Source organism: Lathamus discolor, chromosome 4 (assembly GCF_037157495.1).
Source record: "Lathamus discolor isolate bLatDis1 chromosome 4, bLatDis1.hap1, whole genome shotgun sequence".
Lineage (NCBI taxonomy): Eukaryota > Metazoa > Chordata > Aves > Psittaciformes > Psittacidae > Lathamus > Lathamus discolor.
The window spans coordinates 91,473,761-91,496,254 of NC_088887.1; the positions used below are offsets into that span (position 1 = coordinate 91,473,761).

General features: G+C 36.8%; 1 protein-coding gene across 4 annotated transcripts in view; it reads left to right on the forward strand.

The window, feature by feature from the left end:
- DIAPH3 (diaphanous related formin 3) overlaps positions 1 to 22,494 on the forward strand; it is a 217,587-nt gene that overhangs the window by 84,655 nt on the left and 110,438 nt on the right. For all 4 annotated transcript variants that reach the window (XM_065678158.1, XM_065678159.1, XM_065678161.1 and 1 more), the window contains 3 exons: positions 5,003 to 5,098; positions 5,971 to 6,065; positions 10,851 to 10,952. In XM_065678158.1, coding sequence (XP_065534230.1) covers positions 5,003 to 5,098; positions 5,971 to 6,065; positions 10,851 to 10,952 — 293 coding nt within the window. The remainder of the gene's footprint in view (positions 1 to 5,002; positions 5,099 to 5,970; positions 6,066 to 10,850; positions 10,953 to 22,494) is intronic.

The following is a 22,494-nucleotide window of genomic DNA, read 5'->3' on the forward strand; positions in this document are numbered from 1 at the left end:
AGAATCCTATCAATTTATATTAATACCTGAAGAGAGGTTAAAAGGAGGATGAAACCAGGTACTTTGCAGTAGTAGTGGGCACAAACTGAAACACGGGAGGTTCCTCCTGAACATCACAAAACACTTCTTTTACTGTGGGGATAACCGATCACTGGCATGGGTTGTCCACAGAGGTTGTGGACTCTCCTTCAATCTTCAGAGATATTCAAAAGCTGCCTAAACACAGTCCTGGGCACCTGGCTGTAGGTGACCCTGTTTGAGTAGGGGGTTTGGAACAGATGACCTCCAGAGGTCCCTTCCAACTTCAGTAGTTCAATGATTTACAGCAAGTTGTGCCACATTTTTGCTTTGAATAACTAAGAACTTTTGCAGCATTTTTTTTATTCAGCTACGATCTCATTTTCTGTTCAAGACCTATTCCTTTGATTCTAGATAACTTCTTGGAGATAAGGAATGTCTTTCAGTTGAATGTCCTAATGTATGGGACACAAGCTATCATTTACTTCTGAGAGCTAGATTTCCAAACAGGTGAGGTGGGCATCTACTTTCATAATGATTCTTGGTGTGGGTACATCTTTTGAGCTCACGACCCCAGTCTTGTTCTTTCCTTTTTCAGTGAAGACAGACTTCAAGATGACTGTTGTTTCAGCCAAGAGGCTAAGAAAGGCACAAGGTCTTGTGTAGTTTTTTGTAACCTTTGTAACTTAGTGACAAAATTACTCCACTGAGTGTTCTGTGGATTTCTGTGTAATGTAGTTTTCAAGTTTTAGCTTAAAACAAATGGTCAGATCTTGTTCCTTTCAAGACCTGTATTTCAAGGGTATTTTGGTTTTATTCAATAATGATGTATTTTAGAGGAATTTTTTTTTTCTTTAGCATACAGATGCACAAACATGATTTTTCTTGCACAAAGATAGTGGATGGTAGATTCTATCAAGACCTGTGGCAGAAATTGAAATATGGATAGCACTTCATGAATGTAGATTGTCAGTTTCACCTACCAAAATGCGATTGTTTCAGAGATCTGCTGAGTAAACTACATAGGATTCAATCCACATTTCTATGAAATGCTATTCTGTAGGCTTCCAACTGTGATGTTATGTTTGTAAAAGAATCCTGTCTCTGCTCCCTTCATGATTCTAGTTTCAGTCAGATCGTTGCCACAGATGCAGGTAGTTGACTACAGTTGAATGTGTATATGTACACATGTTTGAAGGAGTCAGTAAAAGCGATTTTTCCAATACGTAAAACTCTTGAGGTATTTTTCTGTCTGTACCCTGGCAACCACATCTGTTAGTTCTGATCTCATATTAGTAAGGACATGGGATTGTGGAGATAAAGGGAACTGAGAAGTGTGGGAGATGAATTCTGTGTGTTTCAAAGTGACGTAGCATTTTGTTTCCCAGCCTGAGAAAGCAGAGCAGTTGGAGCATCAGAGGAGATACTACTGACTTAAAAGTTATCTAGTTCAGATGCTGGGGCCATGTGTATGCCCCCAATGTGCTGTTCTTGATATGTAATGTTCCTTTTCAGTTGTATAATACATGAAGTAAGACCTGAGATTTTGAAACAATTAATGGTTTAATGTGATGGTCTAGCTTCTGGAGCCATGATAGTTGTTTAGAGATCCCCTGGTTTGCTTCTTCTCTTGTTAGCATGGCAACGTTTTACATCTGTTTCCCTTGATAGTTACCTCCTTTCTGCAACAGCTGCCCATTCTCATTGGGCTGTGCTCTCTTTTTCCAGTGTAAGCAGACGTTCCCCATTTCTATTTTCTGTATACTTTCCTCCCTCCCTTAGTGCCCTCTCTAAATAAAAATACAAGTGCTGATTTTCGTAAATTTTCTGTTAGTTTAGATATTCACTTATTTAGATATATCAAATGTTTTTCTCTCCCTCCTCTTCTTTCTCCCCTGTGTGTTTTTTACCTTTTTTCTCGTTGGAAATAGATAATAGTTGTGTCTCTTCTCCCCTCCGTGCTTCCTGCGCATTCCAATAAGTTAACAAGCTAATGAGGTAAAACATTTCTAGAGGCAGTAGGAGGTATAAGAATTTCAGAATTTCCATTGGAAAGTGCACCATTTCCAATAGGAAAGACAAGTAATATGTATCCTCTGCTTCTTATTGCTGCCAACTACGTAAGGATGTGACCTGAATTCTCCTGAAGAAGTATCATGTAAGTCTGACGTAATTAAGTTTGCATAATTGTGTAGCTCTGTATACAATTCCTGCATGGAGTTTCTAGAGTATGTTCTATGTTCATTTTTTCCTTAGGGTTGTGATGCCTTAAGTATTGCTGTCACTTTGTGCGTAACCCCCTCTTGGGTGAAAGTTCCAGAGGGAATTAGCCAGTTTGTTTGCAACATTGTTCCTTAATTTGAAAGTTAGTTTTGTATGTTTGTGTATCTGTGTATTATCTCTGTTATAAGACTAATGAATAAATACTGCTTTCCAGTCCTGGAAAAGGCAAACATATTTGTGTTTTTGTCAGTTTCATCCCCTATTAGTTTCCATTTCAAGTCTGTCAATGCAAGTTTAAGTAAATTTATAAATTCAGATAATTTAACTTTTTGTTGTGACTATGAAGAAAATGATTTTGTTTTCTGTAAAATGATGATGTGCAAGGTTTCGAGGTAGCCATAAAGCATTACTATATTTTCATTATGATTCAGATGAATTAAGGCATGAAGATGGCATGGAACCTGTGCTACAGAGATATCCAGTTCTAGTGCAATCTACAATTGTAGCACTGATAAGACATGCCACTCAGAATGATAGTCTCAAGAATGACTGTTGTCAGCCTGTAACCTTTAAGAAATTTGAGAAGTCTGTAAGGTGTGTAACTACAGGAGAAAATAGTTGCATGATCTTGAGATCCGTAGCCCCTGACATGTCCTTCTGGATTTAGTAAGGCCTCTTAAACCATAACCAGAAAAGAAGTGAAGCTTTAGTGGTAACCTCCCTTTTCTCCTTAAATGTCATTCTGTTCCTTTTGAACATGGGGTATTGAGTTCTCACATTGTGGTTAAAAACTACTTCTTTTGCTTTCGTATACATAGTAGGCAGTTACTTTTCCTAGGACAGGGGAGCGTTGACTTTTCTGTTAAATCTGTGGATTTAACTGTGAATTCAGACCAGCTGGTTGTTTCCGGTGAGGAGAAAGACAGATGAGGAAGATTTTGACTTTGTAACCCATTTGCCAGGACGCTGGATATCAGCCCTTCCTCTAAGGGCCTGCTTTATGTCTTAACTCAGTAATTTCATTTGCAGAATACCAGGTTCTTTTCTGCACTGTGGCGGGTCCTCAGAGGGAGCATCATGCTGCCTAGCAATTAAAAGTACTTTAGGAGATGATTCAAATTTTGTGTCTCCACCAGCTTGGGAGTGACTAGAATCTAGTTCCGTCAATCCCTGTGTGAGGTCTTTTAAGTTCTTATCTCTTTGGTAGTTTCCTAGTCAACAAAGGTCTGAGACCTTGAGAGGTCATTGTCCTTAGAAAAACAATTTTGAGAATGGCATAGCTCTCTAAAACCTCTCTTAAAATTTACAGAAATAATTTCAAGTTAGAGAAATTCTTTTGATAATTCATATTACATCTAGTTTTGTCAAGAATCATCAGTGAGCTACAAATTTTAATCCTATGTTTTCTTGACAGTTTCTCTATATCCATCTCCTTCTGAAGTCAGTAGCATATACTTTTATTACAATGTATTTCTACTCTCAACTCTTTGAAGCATGTAGAACTTACTTTGCAACAATCATACTGTAAAAGCTTGGAAACTAATTTTGTGAAATAGTAATATATTGGCTGAATAATATTTGATACATCAGGAAGAACTTCTTTACTGTAAGAGTGACAGAGCACTGGAACAGGTTGCCCAGGGGGGTTGTGGAGTCTCCTACACTGGAGATATTCAAGGCCCGCCTGGACAAGTTCCTGTGTGATGTACTGTAGGTTACCCTGCTCTTGCAGGGGGGTTGGACTAGATGATCTTTTTAGGTCCCTTCCAACCCTTGGGATTCTGTGATTCTGTGATTCTGTGATTCTGTGATTCTGTGATAGTGAAGACTTGTACTGGGGGGGGGGGGGGGGGGAGGCGAAGGAAAAAAAAAAGGAAGAAAGTAAAAAAGGACAACCAGATTGGGTTAAAGGAAAGGTTTGTGTGGGTTTGGACATCTTGTTTGTTTGTATAATAATTGGAATATTTCTTACTAATACATTATCAAGACTATGCTGTTATTGTAAATGAAATTCTTATGACAGTGTGTGAATAATGAGAAATAAATTCAGCTTACATAATGCATTTGGGAGAATGTATTTGTATGAATTATTTTTTTAAAAGAAAGTATAAAATTTCAAGCCATTTTAATGTACATTTAAAGAATCACTTTGGGGTATTTTATAATAAGTTTATTATGCCTTATATTTAAAAATATATCTCTTGGAGGAAATAAGGAAAGTAGATATAAACTCATTTATATTCTAAAGTAATGTTAGTATTTCGTAAGCCAGTGATCTTTGATCTCTTTGTTGTGTATACTTGGACAAAAGCAGTCACAAATACCTAAATTTTGGGTTGGTTCTTTATTACTTAATATCAAGACATACTGACATATCTTCTTTCAGATCTGTTATTGTCAAGTATCAAAATCCAGTTAAAATGCTAACCTGGCCAGGCTGACTGAAGAAAGTTGAATGGTATTTTATATATGACTTTCGTGACCTCAGACGGTTCATACAACTAATATTATCATCTTCAGTTTCTATATATAGTAAAAAAAAATTCTTGTTCTAGAAGGCCAACATGCTGACAAATTTCACTGAAGAACATATTTTGAGAATGCAAGCAATTAAATTCAAAACCTCTGTATTTTTTCTGTTCTATATGTTATTTTCTTTGTGAATTGATTATGCTTGATAGCAAACATGTTTTCTGAATTCATTAATGTTTTTCTAAACAATAAGAGTTTACAGTAAGTATATTTGTGTTCACTTTGACAGTAAAAAAAGAGGAGGAGGAATTTGAAGAAAAGAAATCCATTAAGAAACGAATCAAAGAATTAAAAGTCTTGGACCCAAAGATTGCACAGAATCTGTGTAAGTAGATTCTGGTTTTATAACAAAGTAATGTTGCATATATGTTCCATAAAAATGTCCGTCTTGTCTGACTGCCTGGTAACCTGTTCGTATGTGTATATTGGTGTTATGCCAAAGGATGTGAGCTGTTACAGCTGAAACACTTTTTAAAGGACCCAGAAAACAATTAAAGGTCATCACTTGTTTGAGACTGACATTACTCTCTTCTGTATATATTGAAACACAAGTGTACAGCTATGTATCTAATTATCTATCTATAATTTCAACGTAGTCAACAAAGAATACTGCCTAATCCCTTACTGCTTTGCCCCTCCAAGAAGTCTGGTACAAGATATCTGGCCATCCCTCATGTACTTTGTAGAAAGAAGGCAGTACTCAGTATTATGCAGTAATATGCAAATAAAGATGATAAATTTTTGGCAACGATGAATGCTGTAAAGAGTATGTTCCTAAATACTGGAAAAGAGAAAATGATTGGATTATGGTGAATGAATAAACAGTGCTTAATAAGTGCATTTTATTTTTTAACTGTTGATATGATTTCAGTTTCTCAAAGCTCTGACAAAACCATTGAAGGATAAAAATGTTAACTGTTAGCTTAACACAAAATACTACGACAGTCCTGCAGAGTAGACTTTCATTGGGTACTTATGGTGATCTTCTGTGATGCTGGATGTTCTGTGTAACAAATGGATGGAGAAGGCTAGAACTGTGGAAGAACAGTAGTTAAAAATAATTGTTGTCTCTTATTTGTATTACTTTGTATGGTGTTTGTTAGCCTGTATGCTATAGGCTGTTTAACTGGCGATTTGTAAGTAGAAAAAAAAAACGTTGTCTTGCTTGCTTTGTTATGTGTTGAATCTTTGTTTTAGCAATTTTCCTTGGCTCTTTCCGAGTGCCCTATGAAGAAATCAAAATGATGATATTGGAAATTGATGAAACACAACTGTCAGAGTCCATGATTCAGGTAAGGAAAGTGACACTTTAAATCCCAATATTTCAGAGGAAGCTTATCATTAAATAGAAACCTGTGACTGAAAAAACCCTTACCATTCCTTTAGGCTAATAAATCACTGTGAGAATCCTTTTTTATCTGTGAACTATAGGATTTTTTTTACATTTGTAGTGCTATTTTTTAATGAAAGTGGATAAATTTATATTCTCTAATTTCTTCAATCCATTTGTCCACTCCTAAATTGAGATTTTTCTTTAGTATATTCAGACACCATCTGATATTCTGTTTCTTTTCTGGTTACACGTTTTTTCTTTAATTTATTTCTCCCTCTGTCTCATTTGCACATTCCTCTCCTGGTCAAAAAGTTGTGGTTTTGTGTGTGTGTTTTGGCTGTTTTTGGTTTTGTTTATTGTTGTTGGTATTTGTTGTTTGTGCTGGGGTTTTGCTGTTGTTTGGTGTTTTTTTCCCTTGTTTCTTTAGAGCTCATGCAATCCAGGAACTTGCGTTAGGGCATCCAGCTTTCTTCCCTGGACTTTATATGGATACTGTTTTCCCTTTCTGTATTATTTTATTCAAAGCACAAAATAAGTATGATAATGTGTGGAGGCAAAAGAAACTGAAAGCGCCTCGTGTTCTTCTGGGCCGTGTATTTAAGTTTTGCTAAGTTGAGGAATTTCATAAAATACAAATACTTCATTATACAACCATAGGAAGAAATAATTTGAGAAGTGATTCTGGAGGTCATTTGATTCAAGCCCCTTCTCAAAGCCACGTCAACAAGAGCAGATTGCTCAGGGTCTTTCCCATTAATTTTTTAGTATCTCCAAGGCTGGACACTCCATAGCCTTTTTGGACACCTTTTCCAGTGTTGACCTACCCTTTTGATGAAAAATCTGATGGAGTTTATCTAACCAGAGTTTTCATTGTTGCAACTTGTGACCTTGGCTTTCTGTTGCACATCTCCAAGAGGAACCTAATTGCATGTTCTCTGTACCCTCCAGATGGGTACCTGAAGACCACCCGAGGCTTATTTCTTGAGGTCAACAAACTCACTTCTCAACCTCTTCTTGCCTGTCGTGTGTTGTGCTCCCTATTCATCTGGATGGACACCTGTTAGATTTTCAATGATACATTTTTTAGGCTAAGATTGTCTTTTGGACAGTGCGTATTACATACCATGAATGTCAAATTATTGCCATTATGACTCATAAATGTCAAATCATAGTTTTTATTAACCTACTAGTAATGTGTTGTAAGTTTCAGTTAGAGAGGATTTAGATAGCTGTTCTCTAAGCATAGATAAGAGACATAAGATACCAGGCCCTACTTAAACATCCAAAAAAATAAAGTTAGATTTTTTTTTTTTTTTTTTTTTAGAAATGTACGCTTTTTGCAGGGATATTGTTTAGTGAAGAAATAAATGCAGGTAATCAAGAGTCATAAAATTAGTTGTAACATTAAGGCTCTTTGCGATTCAAGTATGTGACTTGTACTGAACACATAGCAATCTGTATACAAAGGTCAAAACAAGGCAAATCTGTATTTGTGTGCTTTGCTTGCAAAATAAATATCCACCATATTGGTATGTCAAAATACGGTCCTACTGAGGAGGCTATACAATGTTCAGGATGCTCCTTTTCTGCCCACATGCAGTTTGGCCTTCACTTCTTTTCACTTTGATTTCCAATGATCTTTAAACTCTGTTGAGCTATCTGGACTTCATTTTCCACTCTTCATTGAAGAATGAGATGTTTCTCTCAAGAAATATTTGAAGGAACAAATATGAGCTATCATCTCCAGTGACAGTATGTGTGATCATTTTGTAATTTTCCTTAATTTGTTCAATGATGCAGTTAATAGTGGCATTGAAAATATTACTTTAAGGTTATTAGATGAGCAGAGGAGTTTACGTCTAAAATGCTTGTTCCAGTTTTCACTTTCATCACTTTTCTTTTTTTCAAAGTACGATGATGTGTATCTTGTATTTTATTTGGAATAATAGTGAAAATTCTTTAGCATAGCATGAAAAGCTATTTTATGGAGAGATGGAATATGCTGTGCTGTTATGTGTAGCTTGAACTCTCTTTCAGATGGTTCATGCCTGCTCTGAGACTCATACTCTTCAGCCTTAGCACTCTTTTTCATTGGTGAATATTTAGCTTGTTAAAGAAATTAGGTCTTCAACAAGATCCTGAAGCAACCAGTGAAAATGTAGTCCCATATTTTTCATGATTCTGTGAAGAGCAAAAGCATACCTTGGTTTGCAAGCATATGGCTATTTTTTTCATTTATTTATATAAGATACCCGAGATATTGTTGGTACTTTTCCTTTCGAGAAATTTCTTGCCTTCATCTTTTTTTCCTTTTTTTTTTTTTTTTTTTTTTGGTCTATCCTGAAATATTTTCCAGTGTGTCTTAATGTCATGGTTTCCAAAGCTGGAAGTTTGTCCTTACTCCTGCTCTTGTTATACTCAAGTATTAAAAGTAGTCTCTCCCTGTCTCCCTTTCTCCGGTTGGAAATTGAATCTACTTCTGAAAGACATAAAACCTCCAGAAGTCATATTATAATCCAGATAGTCATTGACTAATCATTGGAATGTTTCTTAAGATTTAGCCAAAATTCTTTCTCCTGTTTATTCTGGTCCGGTATTCCAAATGTGTTTCATCTCTAGCAGTTCAAAAGCTTTATCTGAACACCATAAAGCTCCTTTGGTGTAAGCTGCTAGTTGTTTTTGTTTTTTTTTCTTCAGTGTTTTCAGTATTGAAAATATTAACAGAACACTTTAAGTACTTGTCTTTTTCAAAAGTTTTGTGGTCAGTTTTTCTACATATGAAAATTATTTTAGCATCAAACAAGAGCACTTAATCTCAGTAAAGATTAAGGAATTGTAGTATATTAAGAGCTTGTTACATAGATGTTGTATATCAAGAGGGTTATGAATTTCTAATTTAAAATAAATCTTTTCACACTCTGTACAGTTTCCTTTTTCGCTCTGTATTACTGATTTAGTGCTGAACATCTTCATCCGTCATTAATAAATGCAGTGTTCCTTACAAAAATGTTTTCTAAATGTAGTTATGGTAAGGACATTTATGACTACTGTCATAAATTCTTCATGTTGAAAGTCAGTCTGACTATGTCCAAATCAAGCTACATAAAATTTAAGTTACGTTATTAAGCATCAGCTTTCATGCATTTTTAAGAGTTCCCTTTTTTTCTGCTAAAATCCTGATTTGAGTGTAGACATTCTGTTGAAGCAGTCTGATCTTTAAGTATTATTTACTCTTCCTTTGGTTTATTTGGACCTTTGCTCCTAAGTCTAGCTTTTCTTACATGCTGATTTTATTTTCTTGATAAACTTCTTGATCCTTACTTGGGTTTTGACAAAATATTGTAAAATCAATTACTTACTGTAGTCCTTAGGATCAAAGTAGAGTTTCAGTTCTTAAAATGGTAACTATTTTTACCCTAAAACAAAACAGTGATCGAAGACTCTCTGTGTCTTTTTATCCATTAACACGGAGGGTTGATAACCGGTAAACTACCATCAAATGGCAATTGTTACAAAAGCTAGGAGACTGAGTTATTAAAAAAATAAAATAAAATTAGTATTAGAGTAGTCAAGTTGCTTTAAAAAAAAAAAACAAAACAAAACACTTCAGGTACAGTCTAGTATTTTCACTTTTTAACAGGAGGAATATCTATACTGTGCTCCAAGGATCACACCAGCAGCTAGCTTTGAACTAGTTAATACAGGTTGTGAAGATCTCAAAGGGCCACTGCATTGATTACTGGCTTAAGGATATTTTTGGGTACTCATTAATGAGTTGAATTTTTTTTTCCTATATTAGGGAATTATGTTATGCAAAGCAGAGCTCTGACTTTTTATGTCTCTGGCCCCCCAATGATAACTTATGTATCATAACTGGCTGAATTTCATGTAGAAGAAGAAATTAATTTGTGTGTAAAACTGTGGGGGGGGGGAGGGTGGGGGGGGGGTTTAAGACTTTCAGATAGAGATCCTTTTCACTAACTTAAGTAAATTATTTTCTGTTGACTGTATGTCACCAAAGTTATTTACTTGCAGAGACACAGAAGAAATTTTGACTTAACTGAAACAGGGAGCTGCTAGAGTTAGTCTATTTGATCCTTTCTTGAAATATGCTAGTAGGCTGTGGGATACTGTCTGCTAGACCTGATTCAGTGTTAGCGGGCTTGAACCTTTGTTCAGACTTATCTTACTAATAGACCAGGGAGTATTTTAAGAAAGAATACAATTTCTCTCTTATTTTTTTTACTGTGATGGAAGCTTAGCCACTATGTAACCAGGAACACAAGAGTCATAAGCTGAGAGAAAACGAAGGCTAAAGGAACCCTTGCTTAGTAGTTATAATAATTGTCCTGGGAGGGGACAGAACTGAGCTACTGACTCATAATTACCATATCTAATACAATTAAAAGTGTTCAGAAATCTCCAGGAATTGAGAATTCTTCAGATATCAGATGAAACTAACATATTTAGATTCCCTTACCTGTGTTCAAAAGACATTCATTTATGAAAATGTCCAAGCTCCTCATATGGGCACCTGAATTCCACTAAAGCAGAATCCCACCTCTGAATTCCCACTTCTGGCAAGTTTCCATGCTAAATATAGAACATAAGGGTTTTAAGCTTTTGTTTTGAGTGTTGTCTTTGTAGTGTTTGGTAATGATGCACATATAATACCATTTGCCTATAATATAAGCAACATAGAATCTGAGATTTCTTTTTAAGCCGTTTTTATATTTCTTGATAGAATTTAATAAAACATCTTCCTGAACAAGAACAATTGAATGCATTGTCCAAGTTCAAGAATGAGTATAATAATTTGTCGGAGCCAGAGCAGTTTGGAGTTGTGGTAAGTTCTCTTTTGTTATCTCTTTTATTATTTTTGTGTTTGTGTGTTTTGTGAAATGCAATATTAATATAATATTACAGAAACAATAGCAGCTATTTTTTCCTAAATGTTCCTGACTGGGAGAAGAGTATAAGTCAAAATCAGTTTTTAACATGAAAACATTTTTAATTTCTCTTGGAGGGCAGAAGTTTTCAATAGGTCACTTTTTTGCTTTCTTAATATGGAACGTTATGCATTTGCTTTTCATCAAAGTTTCAATCTCCATTGGGCTTGGTTGTATCTTTTGTTTTATTCTGGCTGGAGAGCAGGCTGAGAACTTCTATTAGTTTCTTTAAGAACTGTTGTAGACAAAAAAAAAAAAAGTCAACACGTCTGCCCAGTATAGCTGTTTGGTTGTGATTTTGGTGCTTTTTTTTATTTTTGGCTGTGTTTTTTGTTTGGTTGGTTGGTTTGTTGTTTTGGTTTTTTTTTTTGTGTGTTTTTTTTTTTTTCCTTAAAATTGCTGATTTATGCCTAATTTTTTTTGCTATTTTCAAATGAGGACAATCAAGCACACAAAACGGGGCATTACGGTTTTTCCTTTAGGTGAGTGGTGTCTTGTAGTTATGGTGTTTTAGAGAGTTTGGAATCCCATGATAATTTGCTCTAAAGTTGTGATTAAGGGAATGACTAAACTATTTGACTTCCAAGGAAAAGCCTGAGTAGTGAATAAACGGATAATTACTACTTGTGTGATAATAAAATGTTTTATAATGGAAACCTTTTTTATCCCTCTGTCTTTGAATTCTAAGTCAAGATTTGGTATCTGAAAGAAACGGCTAGACACTTCCTGAGACACTGGCATGCTGTGACAGTTACAGTATTGCATGTGCTACTTCAAGCAAAGTTAATTAACTTTTATTGTTGGCTTAAAGACATTGAGGGCATAACTGTATAAACACTTCAGGTTTCCTTCATGAGTGTGGCTGCTTTATTTTATTTTAGTAGTGACTCTATGGGTTGCTTTTGTGTTTACTGCAAACTTCCTCTTTTTAAGTTATTTTGAACTTTTATGTTTTCGATTAATTCAGCAGTAAGTATAACATAAATACTTTATTACTCTTATCTTCTCCTCCAGACTTTAGGTTTTCCTTAGCTAAACTGCTTTATTTTCCTATACATCCTTTCTTTCACTTTGTCTAGGCTGATGTTTCAGAGCACACATGCTATTACCTATTGCCTATTATCACCATAGTGAGGCACTGGCACAGGTTCCTCGGAGAAGCTGTAGCTGGTCCATCCCTGCCTGTGCTCAAGGCCAGGTTGGATGGGCTTGGAGCAACCTGCTGTAGTGGAGGGTGTCCCTGCCCATGGCATGGGGGTTGAAACTAAATGATGTTAAGGTTCTTTCCAAACCTAATCATTCTGTGAGTCTGTGATTCTGTTACTGTGGAGTTTGGTTTTGAGGGGTTTTTGGTGGTTTGTTTTCTGGGGGTTTTTTTGGTTGATTTTTTTTTTTGGTTGATGTTTTTTTTGTTGTTGTTGTTTGGTTGTGTTTTTTTTTTTTTTTTGGCCTGCCATTTAGACATTCACCTTGCTCTAGCAATATATCCAGTCACTCTTATCCAAATATAAGTTTACCTCTGTTCTTACTTGTCTTCGTCCCTATTTAGAGCACTGATGGTTTTATCTTTTCCTGTGTTCCACTATTGATGATGAGCTTATTGCTGGTTTTTGTCCTTTTATCTTCCCCATGTAAATAATTTTATTTTTTTTTATGTATCTCAATTTTATTCTCACCCTTACTCTAGCTGGTAGAAGTTCCTTATCTCAATTGTGTGAAATTCTTAAAGATTGGTTTCTTTCAAAGCTGTGTTATGCAAAGAAGTGCTCCTGTCTGCATATGAAATTCTGAATTGCTTCTTCCAGGGACCAAGACCTACTAGCACTGAGTGTATTTATCAGCCCTGTTGTGTTGTTTTACTGAAGCTGTGACAGCCTTACTGCTTCTGTTTTCTGTAACAGTTCCATGAAATACTGAACAGTTTCCTACCAGCGGTTGATGAGTTTCTCACGTTTATCTGCACATAATTATAGCTATTATTTTGTTATCTCAAATTTCAGCTTCATTTTGACTTTAATGGCTTTGTCTGAATGGTGTAGCACCTGCCTTGGAACAGTGGTGACCATGCAACATGTGTCTGGTTACAGCTGAGGCAGAAACCAATATGCATAGCTGTTTTAGCTGTGTGGGTTGTTGGTTGGATTTTAGGTTGTTTTTTCCCTCTTAGTGTAACTCTCAGGGTATTGTGTGGCTTTCCAGGAGCAACAGGGCATTTCTCTGGCCATGTGAGCCAAGCTAATGTCTAACATTGCTTCAGTTCCCACTCCATCAGAGTGGGTTTTCCTTTGTTCTCCAGGCACTGACTGTCCTGGTGTGAGTCCACTGTTGACTAACCAGGGGACAGCCCTGCTTTTCTTATCTCTTGCTTATGCCATTGAAAGCCCCCATTTGTCTGCCAAGTGAAGATGCTGATAACTTCAGAAAAAGTAACGTTAATTTAGATATTCTCTTAAAGAGAAACTTTAGGAGAACGATGACCATGGGTAATCTTAAGTGTAAAGAACAGGTAAAATAAAGGGATTTGGACCATGGAGATGCAATTCAACTTCATAGGAAAAGAACTTAAGGATGACAAAATAAAATAACAATATTGGTATGTTGAAGAAAGCAGAAGCTAAAAGTTTCTAAATCTGGTTTATTGGGAAACACAACTTGTAGCATAATTTTTAACAAGAACTCTTGTGAACCCTTTTTAATGACAGATTATCTTGTAAATAAATAGGAAGTCCAAGTTAAATACTATTCTGAGTTATGGTTAACAGTTGCGTGGACTTTGTGAAAATAAGAACAAAAAAGTAGTGGAGATCACTTGCACAAATATAGCATAATTAAGAATGTGATCCAATAATACAGTGGTATTAACTTCAGGCAGGAAAGGTTATGGCCTTTTAAAAAGTATATAATGAGAAATGAAATAATATGTGGTTATTTGAGAGATTGCTGGAAAGTTCAAAAATAAACCATTGTTCATTATAATTATTTTAATAAAGCTATCCAAGATGTGAGTCAACATTTGTCTGGTGCTTTTTGAATGTAAAATATGCAAGTACTAAAAAATTGTCTTCTGTTATTGTTCATTTGTATTAATTCGATCTGAGTCTGAGTTTTTTTTTCTGAGATATTAAAAGTGTAAGGGTCATAAGCAACTGATAAGGGCAACTTACTGCTTGCTTTTTAAAGTATACTTTCTGAACTTCTGAGTTGAAGGATAAATACAAAGGAGAAGTTTACAGTAACATAAAGCTTTTAAGTTTCAGACTTGCATGGGGAAATGAGCATAGAAGAAAAATGCTCAGTGTGAGATTTTATGGGAAATGAAAAGTAATTTTTTACTTACAACACCTTGATGTAAATTAGTTTTTACCTTCTCTGTCTCTTATAGATTTAATTCACCTGTCCTGTCATAGCTACGTTCTTCTGAGCACCACCTTGTGTGTGTGTTCAAGCAGTCTGACCAGGATTGCTGATGTGCAGCACAGAGGACACAAGACTCAACACCATGTTATGTCTCTGTGGTGGTTCTTGGTTTGTGACAGCAAGCTTTTTTGGACATATCTTTTATACAGTCAGAAAGCATCAATTGGCATGAGGATGTCTTTATCTCAGAATCTCCTAACTTCAGCTTCTTGTAAAGATTGACCAGGTTGCTGCCCACTGATTTACCTATCCTTGTTTTGAACCTATTTTTAAAATACATGGGTTAGTTTGCTGGTAGGCTAGTAAGAAAATGCATAATCTAGACTATCTTAAATTGGAAGGGACCCATGCAGATTGAGTCCAACTGCCTGCTCCTTGCAAGACTGCCTAAAACTAACTCATATTACTAAGAGCATCGTTCAGATGCTCCTTGAACTCTGATGGGCTTGATGCTGTGATCGCTTGCATGGGGAGCCTGTTCCAGTGGCCAGCAATCCTCTCAGTGAAGAACCTTTTCCTAATCATAGAATAATGTGTCCAACCTGAACTTCCCCTGGAGCAGCTTCATTCTATTTTCTTGTATCCTGTCACTGGTCATCAGATAGAGGTGGTCAGGCATCCCTGCACCTCTTGGACATGATATTTCAGGGCATTTTTGGAGGCACAGAGGTGCATGGCAATGTTTGGTGTTGTATCAGGTGGCCCAGATCTTTGCCCCCACCCTCCTCAAATTATTTTGGGATGCAGTTTATTTAAATGAGAAATACTCAGAATACTCAAAATACAATTGATTCTTTATGGAGCTGCATGGTCCACCTTTCCCCATGCTTCTGCCCACACAACAATGGTAATGCTTTAGGCTTGTCAATGTCAATGTACGTTAACTGCCTTTTCACCAGGAACCATTCCCCAAGGTAGTTCTGATTTGGTTATGCTCCAAGGAGAGAGCTGAATCAAGTAGCAAGCATGTAGACTTGTCAGTGCCTTTAAACCTTAGTGGTGTAAAATAATCCTGGACAAATTTAATTTAGTGATACGGTTTTAAATCCATAAATGCAATTCCATTAAAGAAAAAAATAATGATTTTGATGTTCTATATAAACACTTTTGATTTTAAAAGTTGCTAATTCCTGTCAGGATGTGACTAATGGACACTTGACCTAAGGTGCAGGCAACAGTACTACCAGTCTCACACCTGAGAATAGTGTCTCAAGAGCCACATGTGATAGCTGCTGCTTTATTTCTTTTTAGAAAACTTGAGATATTTGTAAGTATGTGTCCGTATTGTCCTGGAGTGAAAAGAAAGAAATAGTTTTTTCTTTGATTGCTTATTTACTGGAGAGTAAACATTGAGGGAATTATGAAATATTGTTTCAGAATTATTTCTGAAACAAATAATTGTTTCAGAAATAATTATTATTTCAGAAATAATAAAATTAATGCCCAGTCCTTGTAAAATACACTGTTAGCTAACCCAAATAGAATTTGGCAAGCAGTCCTCATGTGGCTTCACAGCTTGTTCGTTGATGGATGTGTTTTTAATGAGTTCCTACTCAAGGAAAAGATTTCATTAGAGTAAATTGAAGATTAGAGTGAGGCCTGATGAAAGCTAGTTTGTCTTAAATAATTTAGCAGACACTTAAAATGATCAATTCCATATTCAGCTGATGGCCTCACCTGTATGTCTGCATTGAGGATAACTCAGAATGTATTAGTGTTTCTTACTGTTGTTTGGAAAATGTCATACTTATCACTCTGTCTGCAGAAGTATACTATGCCTTTCCTAACACTTGGTGCTTTGGCACAGCCACACCTACTGATGTTTCATTTGGTTCGAAATCTTGAAGTGATGAGGTGCACCTGTGTTGTGAGATCTTTTGATTGTGTAATTTCTGTCTGTATAGCTTGCCTTCCTCTCTTGTGTTCTGGAAGTCATGTGTCTGCTGCTCTGCCTTGTCCGTGTTCTCTGTCAGTAGAACTGACAGAGAATTCCAGCCTTTCCAGAAGTGTAACAAAAGATTAACTTTCTATTAAATGCCATCTGTGACAGTCAAAAGATCTTTATGACAATTTGCAGCCAAGTTGGTGTCTTGCACACCTTGGACGTGGATAGGCTGGAGAACCAGGCTCCAGAAATACCTTCTGAAGGTGGCCATTTGCAGTTGCTATTTGATTGAATTATGTTACTTCCTCTGTATCACTGAAAGATTGTGATGCTGAATTATAGAGGAATATTCCTGTTAAAGCTTCAGTAGCAGCAGGTCTCACTCTCTTACCCTGTTCAGTTCTGGTTAAACTATTTTGGGTAGCTAATCTAAAGAATAGGTTAAAAAAAATTGTCTTACTGCTGTCTGATGTTAATTCAGATGGCTGAAAGTGGTTAGTTGGTTAATGTTTCTTCTAGCACACACATAGGCTATCTCAGTTTTCTTCTTGGCAGATACCGCTACAACTTCAGATTAATAAGGTTTGTCTGAAGGGTTCTCATCTTGTGCCTCCAGTCATTCACTTTTCAGATTTGTCTATATGCCTCAATAGCCTGTCCTGAATCTGATTTACTGCTTTTGCTTGACTAGAAATGTAAGCAGTCCTCTAATGTTCATGTTGTGATTTGAACATCTTAAGAAAAACACTTCTGTTTTGAGTGAGGACCATGATCAGTACATGATTCTGCCAGTCTGACTTGGCAACTTGAAGGGTGTCTTGGAGTTTAGCCATGTAAATGGAGAGAGGCATCCAAATGACTGGCTAATGTAAGGCAACTGTGCTGAAAGAATCTTGAGGCTAGTCAGTAGCTCTTGAAGTTACTATGCAGATATTTAACCTGTTCTAACTTTAGACTTCAGAGCTCAATGGAGCTCTTATGGTGCCCAAGTGTTTTAGGATTTACTTTCCCTTTGATCGTTTTGTAGGACTGAGAAACATTCTCTAGGATACGCAAGCTGTCTTGCACAGCATTCACTTGCATAATGCTTCATGTTTGTTAGACTGTTTTTGCCACAGAAGATCTGTTCTTTAAAATACACTAAATAACATATGGATAAAAATTCCAAAGTTGTTGCTGAATTCTCTATTGTCAGGGATCTAGAAGATCTACAGTGGAATGCTTTTTCTTTGCCAGTACTGTCATCATCATAGACACTCACCTTCCTTGCTTAAGAAACTAACTTGGATACCTTGCTGGATCAGTAGAGAAGACTATTCTAAATATTAACGTGCTTGAATCTGTGCTTTTTTGAAATAGGTCATGTCTGTCACACCAAAGACATTGTCATCGGCTGCTGTTGTGGTCTGATACCACTGTGTATTGCTTAAATAATTGTGTGGCATTTCATTCCACTTTTATGTTGGAGTTGTTATGGTGGTTTAACCTGATGGGAAGTAATAAGCCTGCTGTCATGGTTCTCAGACATTTCTGTCCATACTTGAATCATCTGTCTGCATCTTCATAGCCTGTATATTGAGAGACTCAAAGTAATACTATACTTACTTTTCATTAGGAGGTGGTTTCATAGTAGTAGCCAGGCAGAAGATGAGACATTTATTTTGGGGTGAAGCTGGTGAGATTTTTTCTATCTGGAATACAACTAGATCTGTTTAACTTTTAGAAGCTTTTCTCTATTTGTTTTAGTATTATATTATTCTATTTTAAATTCCTCAATGGCTTCTGGTAGAAATTTATTTATTTTTGCTGCCTGGCTTAATTAGAGGTTTTACAGAGGATTTTTACCTATATTAAACTTTTGACTTGGTTTCCCATGAGGAAAGCTTGTCAGTCTCGTGGCAATCTGCTCCATATGTACCTTTTAATGAAAATAGCTTTTCTGACATCTGCTATATCTGCTAAAAATAATAGAATTCGGGAAATTCAGACCTTCCCATTCTTGGATAATTCCTTTTTAGGAAAGTACCATTGTCTAAATTCAAGTTGGAGAAACAAAAGTTATCTCTGTGTTCTTTTCTGACAAGATGTCAGTAAATTTAATTATATTTTTTGGATAAGACAAAGTGACCCCTTTGTTGTCATAGTAGAACATGCCTATTTCTGAATTTCAGCATGAAGACTGTAAACTCAGCTTACTTTGACAGCTGTGTTGTAGCCCCCATTGGCAATTTGGTTCTGTTTCTTAAGACAGGTGACTTCCGGAGAATTCAAAAGGAATGCCCCCATTTCTGAGATCTGCAGATTGGTCTTACTGGTCCATCTCTGTTGAATATAATGCCATCAAAAACAGTACTGAGGATTTTCTGCACTGTACATCAGTGCACTGTCATCCACAAGGCAAGACTACCTGTGCAGCTAGGAGGTAATTGATAGGTATTGTTCCTGTGTCACAGTACACTTCCTTCTCTTCTTCCCTGAATACCTTTAGGAAAATCTTGAATTTGCAAGGAATTGAGTCAGCAGTGCAAATTCAAGCTGTTTATAACTCAAAATGGGGAAGTAGAGTAGCAGGGTGTCCCGTCAATCAGTGCTAGTAGGGCTGAAAAGTCATCAATTCAGTTTTAGGCATGTACACGAATCTGTGTTGTAAGTGTAAAGACTTTCTGATCTCTCACAAGTGATTTTAATTTTGAGCTGGCAGTTTTTGAGTTTACTACCATTAATTTGAGGAAAAGAGTATGTCAAAGGTGGAGAACCATATCCAGATAGCCATAAAAAAATCTCAACAAAAATACTCTTCCATTATCATGGATTGATTTCCCATACACTGATATAATGTTTAGTCTTTCCAGAATGCTGGTGGTCTTCACTAATATTTGAACATGTTGACTGCACATTTCAAATTGAGGAGGTGTTTTTTTTTTTTTTTTCTTTAAACCTGTTTCTTAGCACCTGTTAAGGTGGGAGTTCTTCCTCACTTTAACTTTTTTCCTGCTGTTCAAGTGCCTACATCTGAAGAGAAACATTAGCAATTCACACCTTTTACCTATGCACTTTGTAGAGTACATTGGTGCTGCAGTGATGAAAACAATACATTTTCCACAGGAGGTGCCCTTCCAGATTATTTTCTTAGGTGACTTCGCTGTAACTGATACTTTACTTTTTGGATGGGAACGCTTTCAGGTGGTCTGGCAGCCTTGGTACTGTTGATTCTGTAAGGAAGGTATATTGTGAAACTGGAACTCTTGCAGTGTTTTTCTCTACGAGCTTGTAAGAATGAATCACATTCAGTGATCAAATTTAATGTCAGTGTAGCTTCTGAGACATGTTCCTTTACTTGACATCAGCAAAGCAGACAGTGAAAGTACACATTTACTAGATGGCACACACTTGCAGGTGCCTTCTGATTTATGCTGTATTTGAGAGAAAAACCTGTTTTTGTTGTTGGATAAAGGGCTGTGAGAGCTGCCACTGGACAGCTCAACTCAGTTGTCAATTCCCATTTGGACTTGCACATAGTGAGAATATTCTTGTGAACTATTACTGGAAAAATAAAACAATTTGTTACCCATACAAAGAGTTCTCTGACATGCGTAGTCCACTCTCTTTAGCTTTCTACTTCAACTTTTCTTTTTAGTTATTTAGATTTTCTGTTTTCAGGATTCCACTGTAAGGACATAATTAGGCTTATGTATTTATATGCTGAGTATAGAAAGTATAGGGCATGGACATAAGCCTCTCAACATCACAACACTTAAATTCCTAGCCTCTCTTGTGATAAAGTGTATGGATTTTACAGTTTTAATGTATTTGTAGATTACATGTCACAAAGAAAGCAGTGTATTGCTAAGGGAGCTCTCCATTGCCTCCCTTTGCAGTTAGTGACTTAGGTAAAAGGTGAACAAATAGTTGCTAGAACATGCATTGTAGAAGAACTATAGATTTCAGAGTGTTTAAAAATATTTTTTTAAAAAACCTGATGGCATTTGTCCTGTGTTTCTAGCATGTACTTCTGTTTTTTATTTTTTAGTTTATATATTTATGTATCCATCCTTAAGACTTATGCGCAGAACTTCTTAATTTGTTGTGGTTCAACTGGTTTTGATGAAAACTTTGCATCTTTTATGTGTATGCACTTGCTCACATTTGTTCAACACATCTTTATGTTCTAAAATACCCAATTATTTTGGTTTCAAGAATTGGCCTGTCTCAGAAGCCAAAAGTTAATTAGTGCTGCATTATCAGCTGGTTCAGTATCTTAAGTCTGGTACCATTCAAAATACATGCAATATACACTTTATTTTGTTAGCTCCCATGATTTACTATTAATGATCACCTCTATTATATGTTGAGTAGGGAGAAATAGAAAAAATCTTGATAATTTCAATGGAATTTGGTGTGTTTTTTTCTAGGCTAGTCTCATTTTTTTCCTGGCTGAATGGAGAACGAAACTTTATTATAATTATTATTCTGAATGTACTGAGAAGTGGTAGTATGTATATATATCTAATAAGTAAATTGTTTGAGGAAAAGAGAAAAATACTGATTTTTCCTGATGGAGCTGGGAGAATGACTTTGTGAAACTTGCTTCTGTCCAATACCTTAATATTCTTTTAGGTATTAATTCTTAAGTTAGGTATAAAGTTGTAAGAGCAAATGTGAAATGCTCTGTTTAAATGTAAGTCTGATTACCTGTTTTTATGCAAGAATTTTTCCACACAATTGTATGCTATTGAAGACCATCTTAAGAACCTGAATGTACACAAGTCCATGGGACCTGATGAAATCCATCCGTGGGTCCTGAAGGAGTTGACAAATGAAGTTACTAAGCCACTGGCCATCATATTTGAAAAATCATGGCAGTCAGGTGAAGTTCCCGATGACTGAAAAAAGGGAAATATAACCCCCATTTTCAAGAAGGGGAAAATGGAAGACCCAGGGAATTACAGACCAGTCAGTCTCACCTCTGTGCCTGGCAAAATCCTGAAGCATATTCTCCTGGAAGGCATGCTAAGGGACATGAAAAACAACAAGGTGGTTGGTGACAGCCAGCATGGCTTCACTAAGGGGAAATCCTGCCTGACCAATTTGGTGGCCTTCTATGACAGGGCTATGGAACTGATGGACAAGGGTAGAGCAGCTGATGTCATCTACCTGGACTTGTGCAAAGCGTTCAACACTGTCCCACACCACATCCTTATCTCTAAATTGGAGAGACATCAGTTTGATAAGTGGACCACTTGGTGGATAAAGAACTGTCTGGATAGCCACATGCAAAGAGTTGTGGTCAATGGCTTGATGTCCGGCTGGAGACCAGTAACGAGTGTTGTCCCTCAGGGATCTGTGTTGGACCGGTCTTGTTCAACATCTTTCTGGGTGACATGGACAGTGGGATTGAGTGCGCCTTCAGCAAGTTTGCTGATGGCACCAAGCTGTGTGGTTTGGTTGATATGCTGGAGGGAAGGGATGCCACACAGAGGGACCTTGACACGCTTGTGAGGTGGGCTGATGCCAACCTTATGAAGTTTAACCATGGCAAGTGCAAGGTCCTACACCTGTCTGGGAGCAATCCCAGGCATAGCAACAGGTTGGGCAAAGAAGAGATTCAGAGCAGCCCTGCAGAGAAGGACTTGGGGGTGTTGGTTGATGAGAATATGAACATGAGCTGGCTTCAGTGTGCACTCACAGCCCAGAAAGCTAACCGTATCCTGGGCTGCATCAAAAGGAGCATGACCAGCAGGTCGAAGGAGGTGATCCTGCCCCTCTGCTCTCATGAGACCTCACCTGGAGTATTGTGTGCAGTTCTGGTGTCCTCAACATGAAAAGGTCATGGAACTGTTGGAACAAGTCCAGAGGAAAGCCACAAGGATGATCAGGGGACTGGAGCACCTCCTAAATGAAGACAGGCTGAGGAAGTTGGGGCTGTTCATCCTGAAGAAGAGAAGGCTGCATGGAGACCTCATAGCAGCCTTCCAGTATCTGAAGGGGGCCTATAAGGACGCTGGGGATGAGCTATTCATTAGGGACTGTGATGACAGTACAAGGAGTAACGGGTTCAAACTTAAACAGGGGAAATTTAGATTGGATATAAGGAGGAAGTTTTTTACTGTGAGGGTGGTGAGGCCCTAGAATGGGTT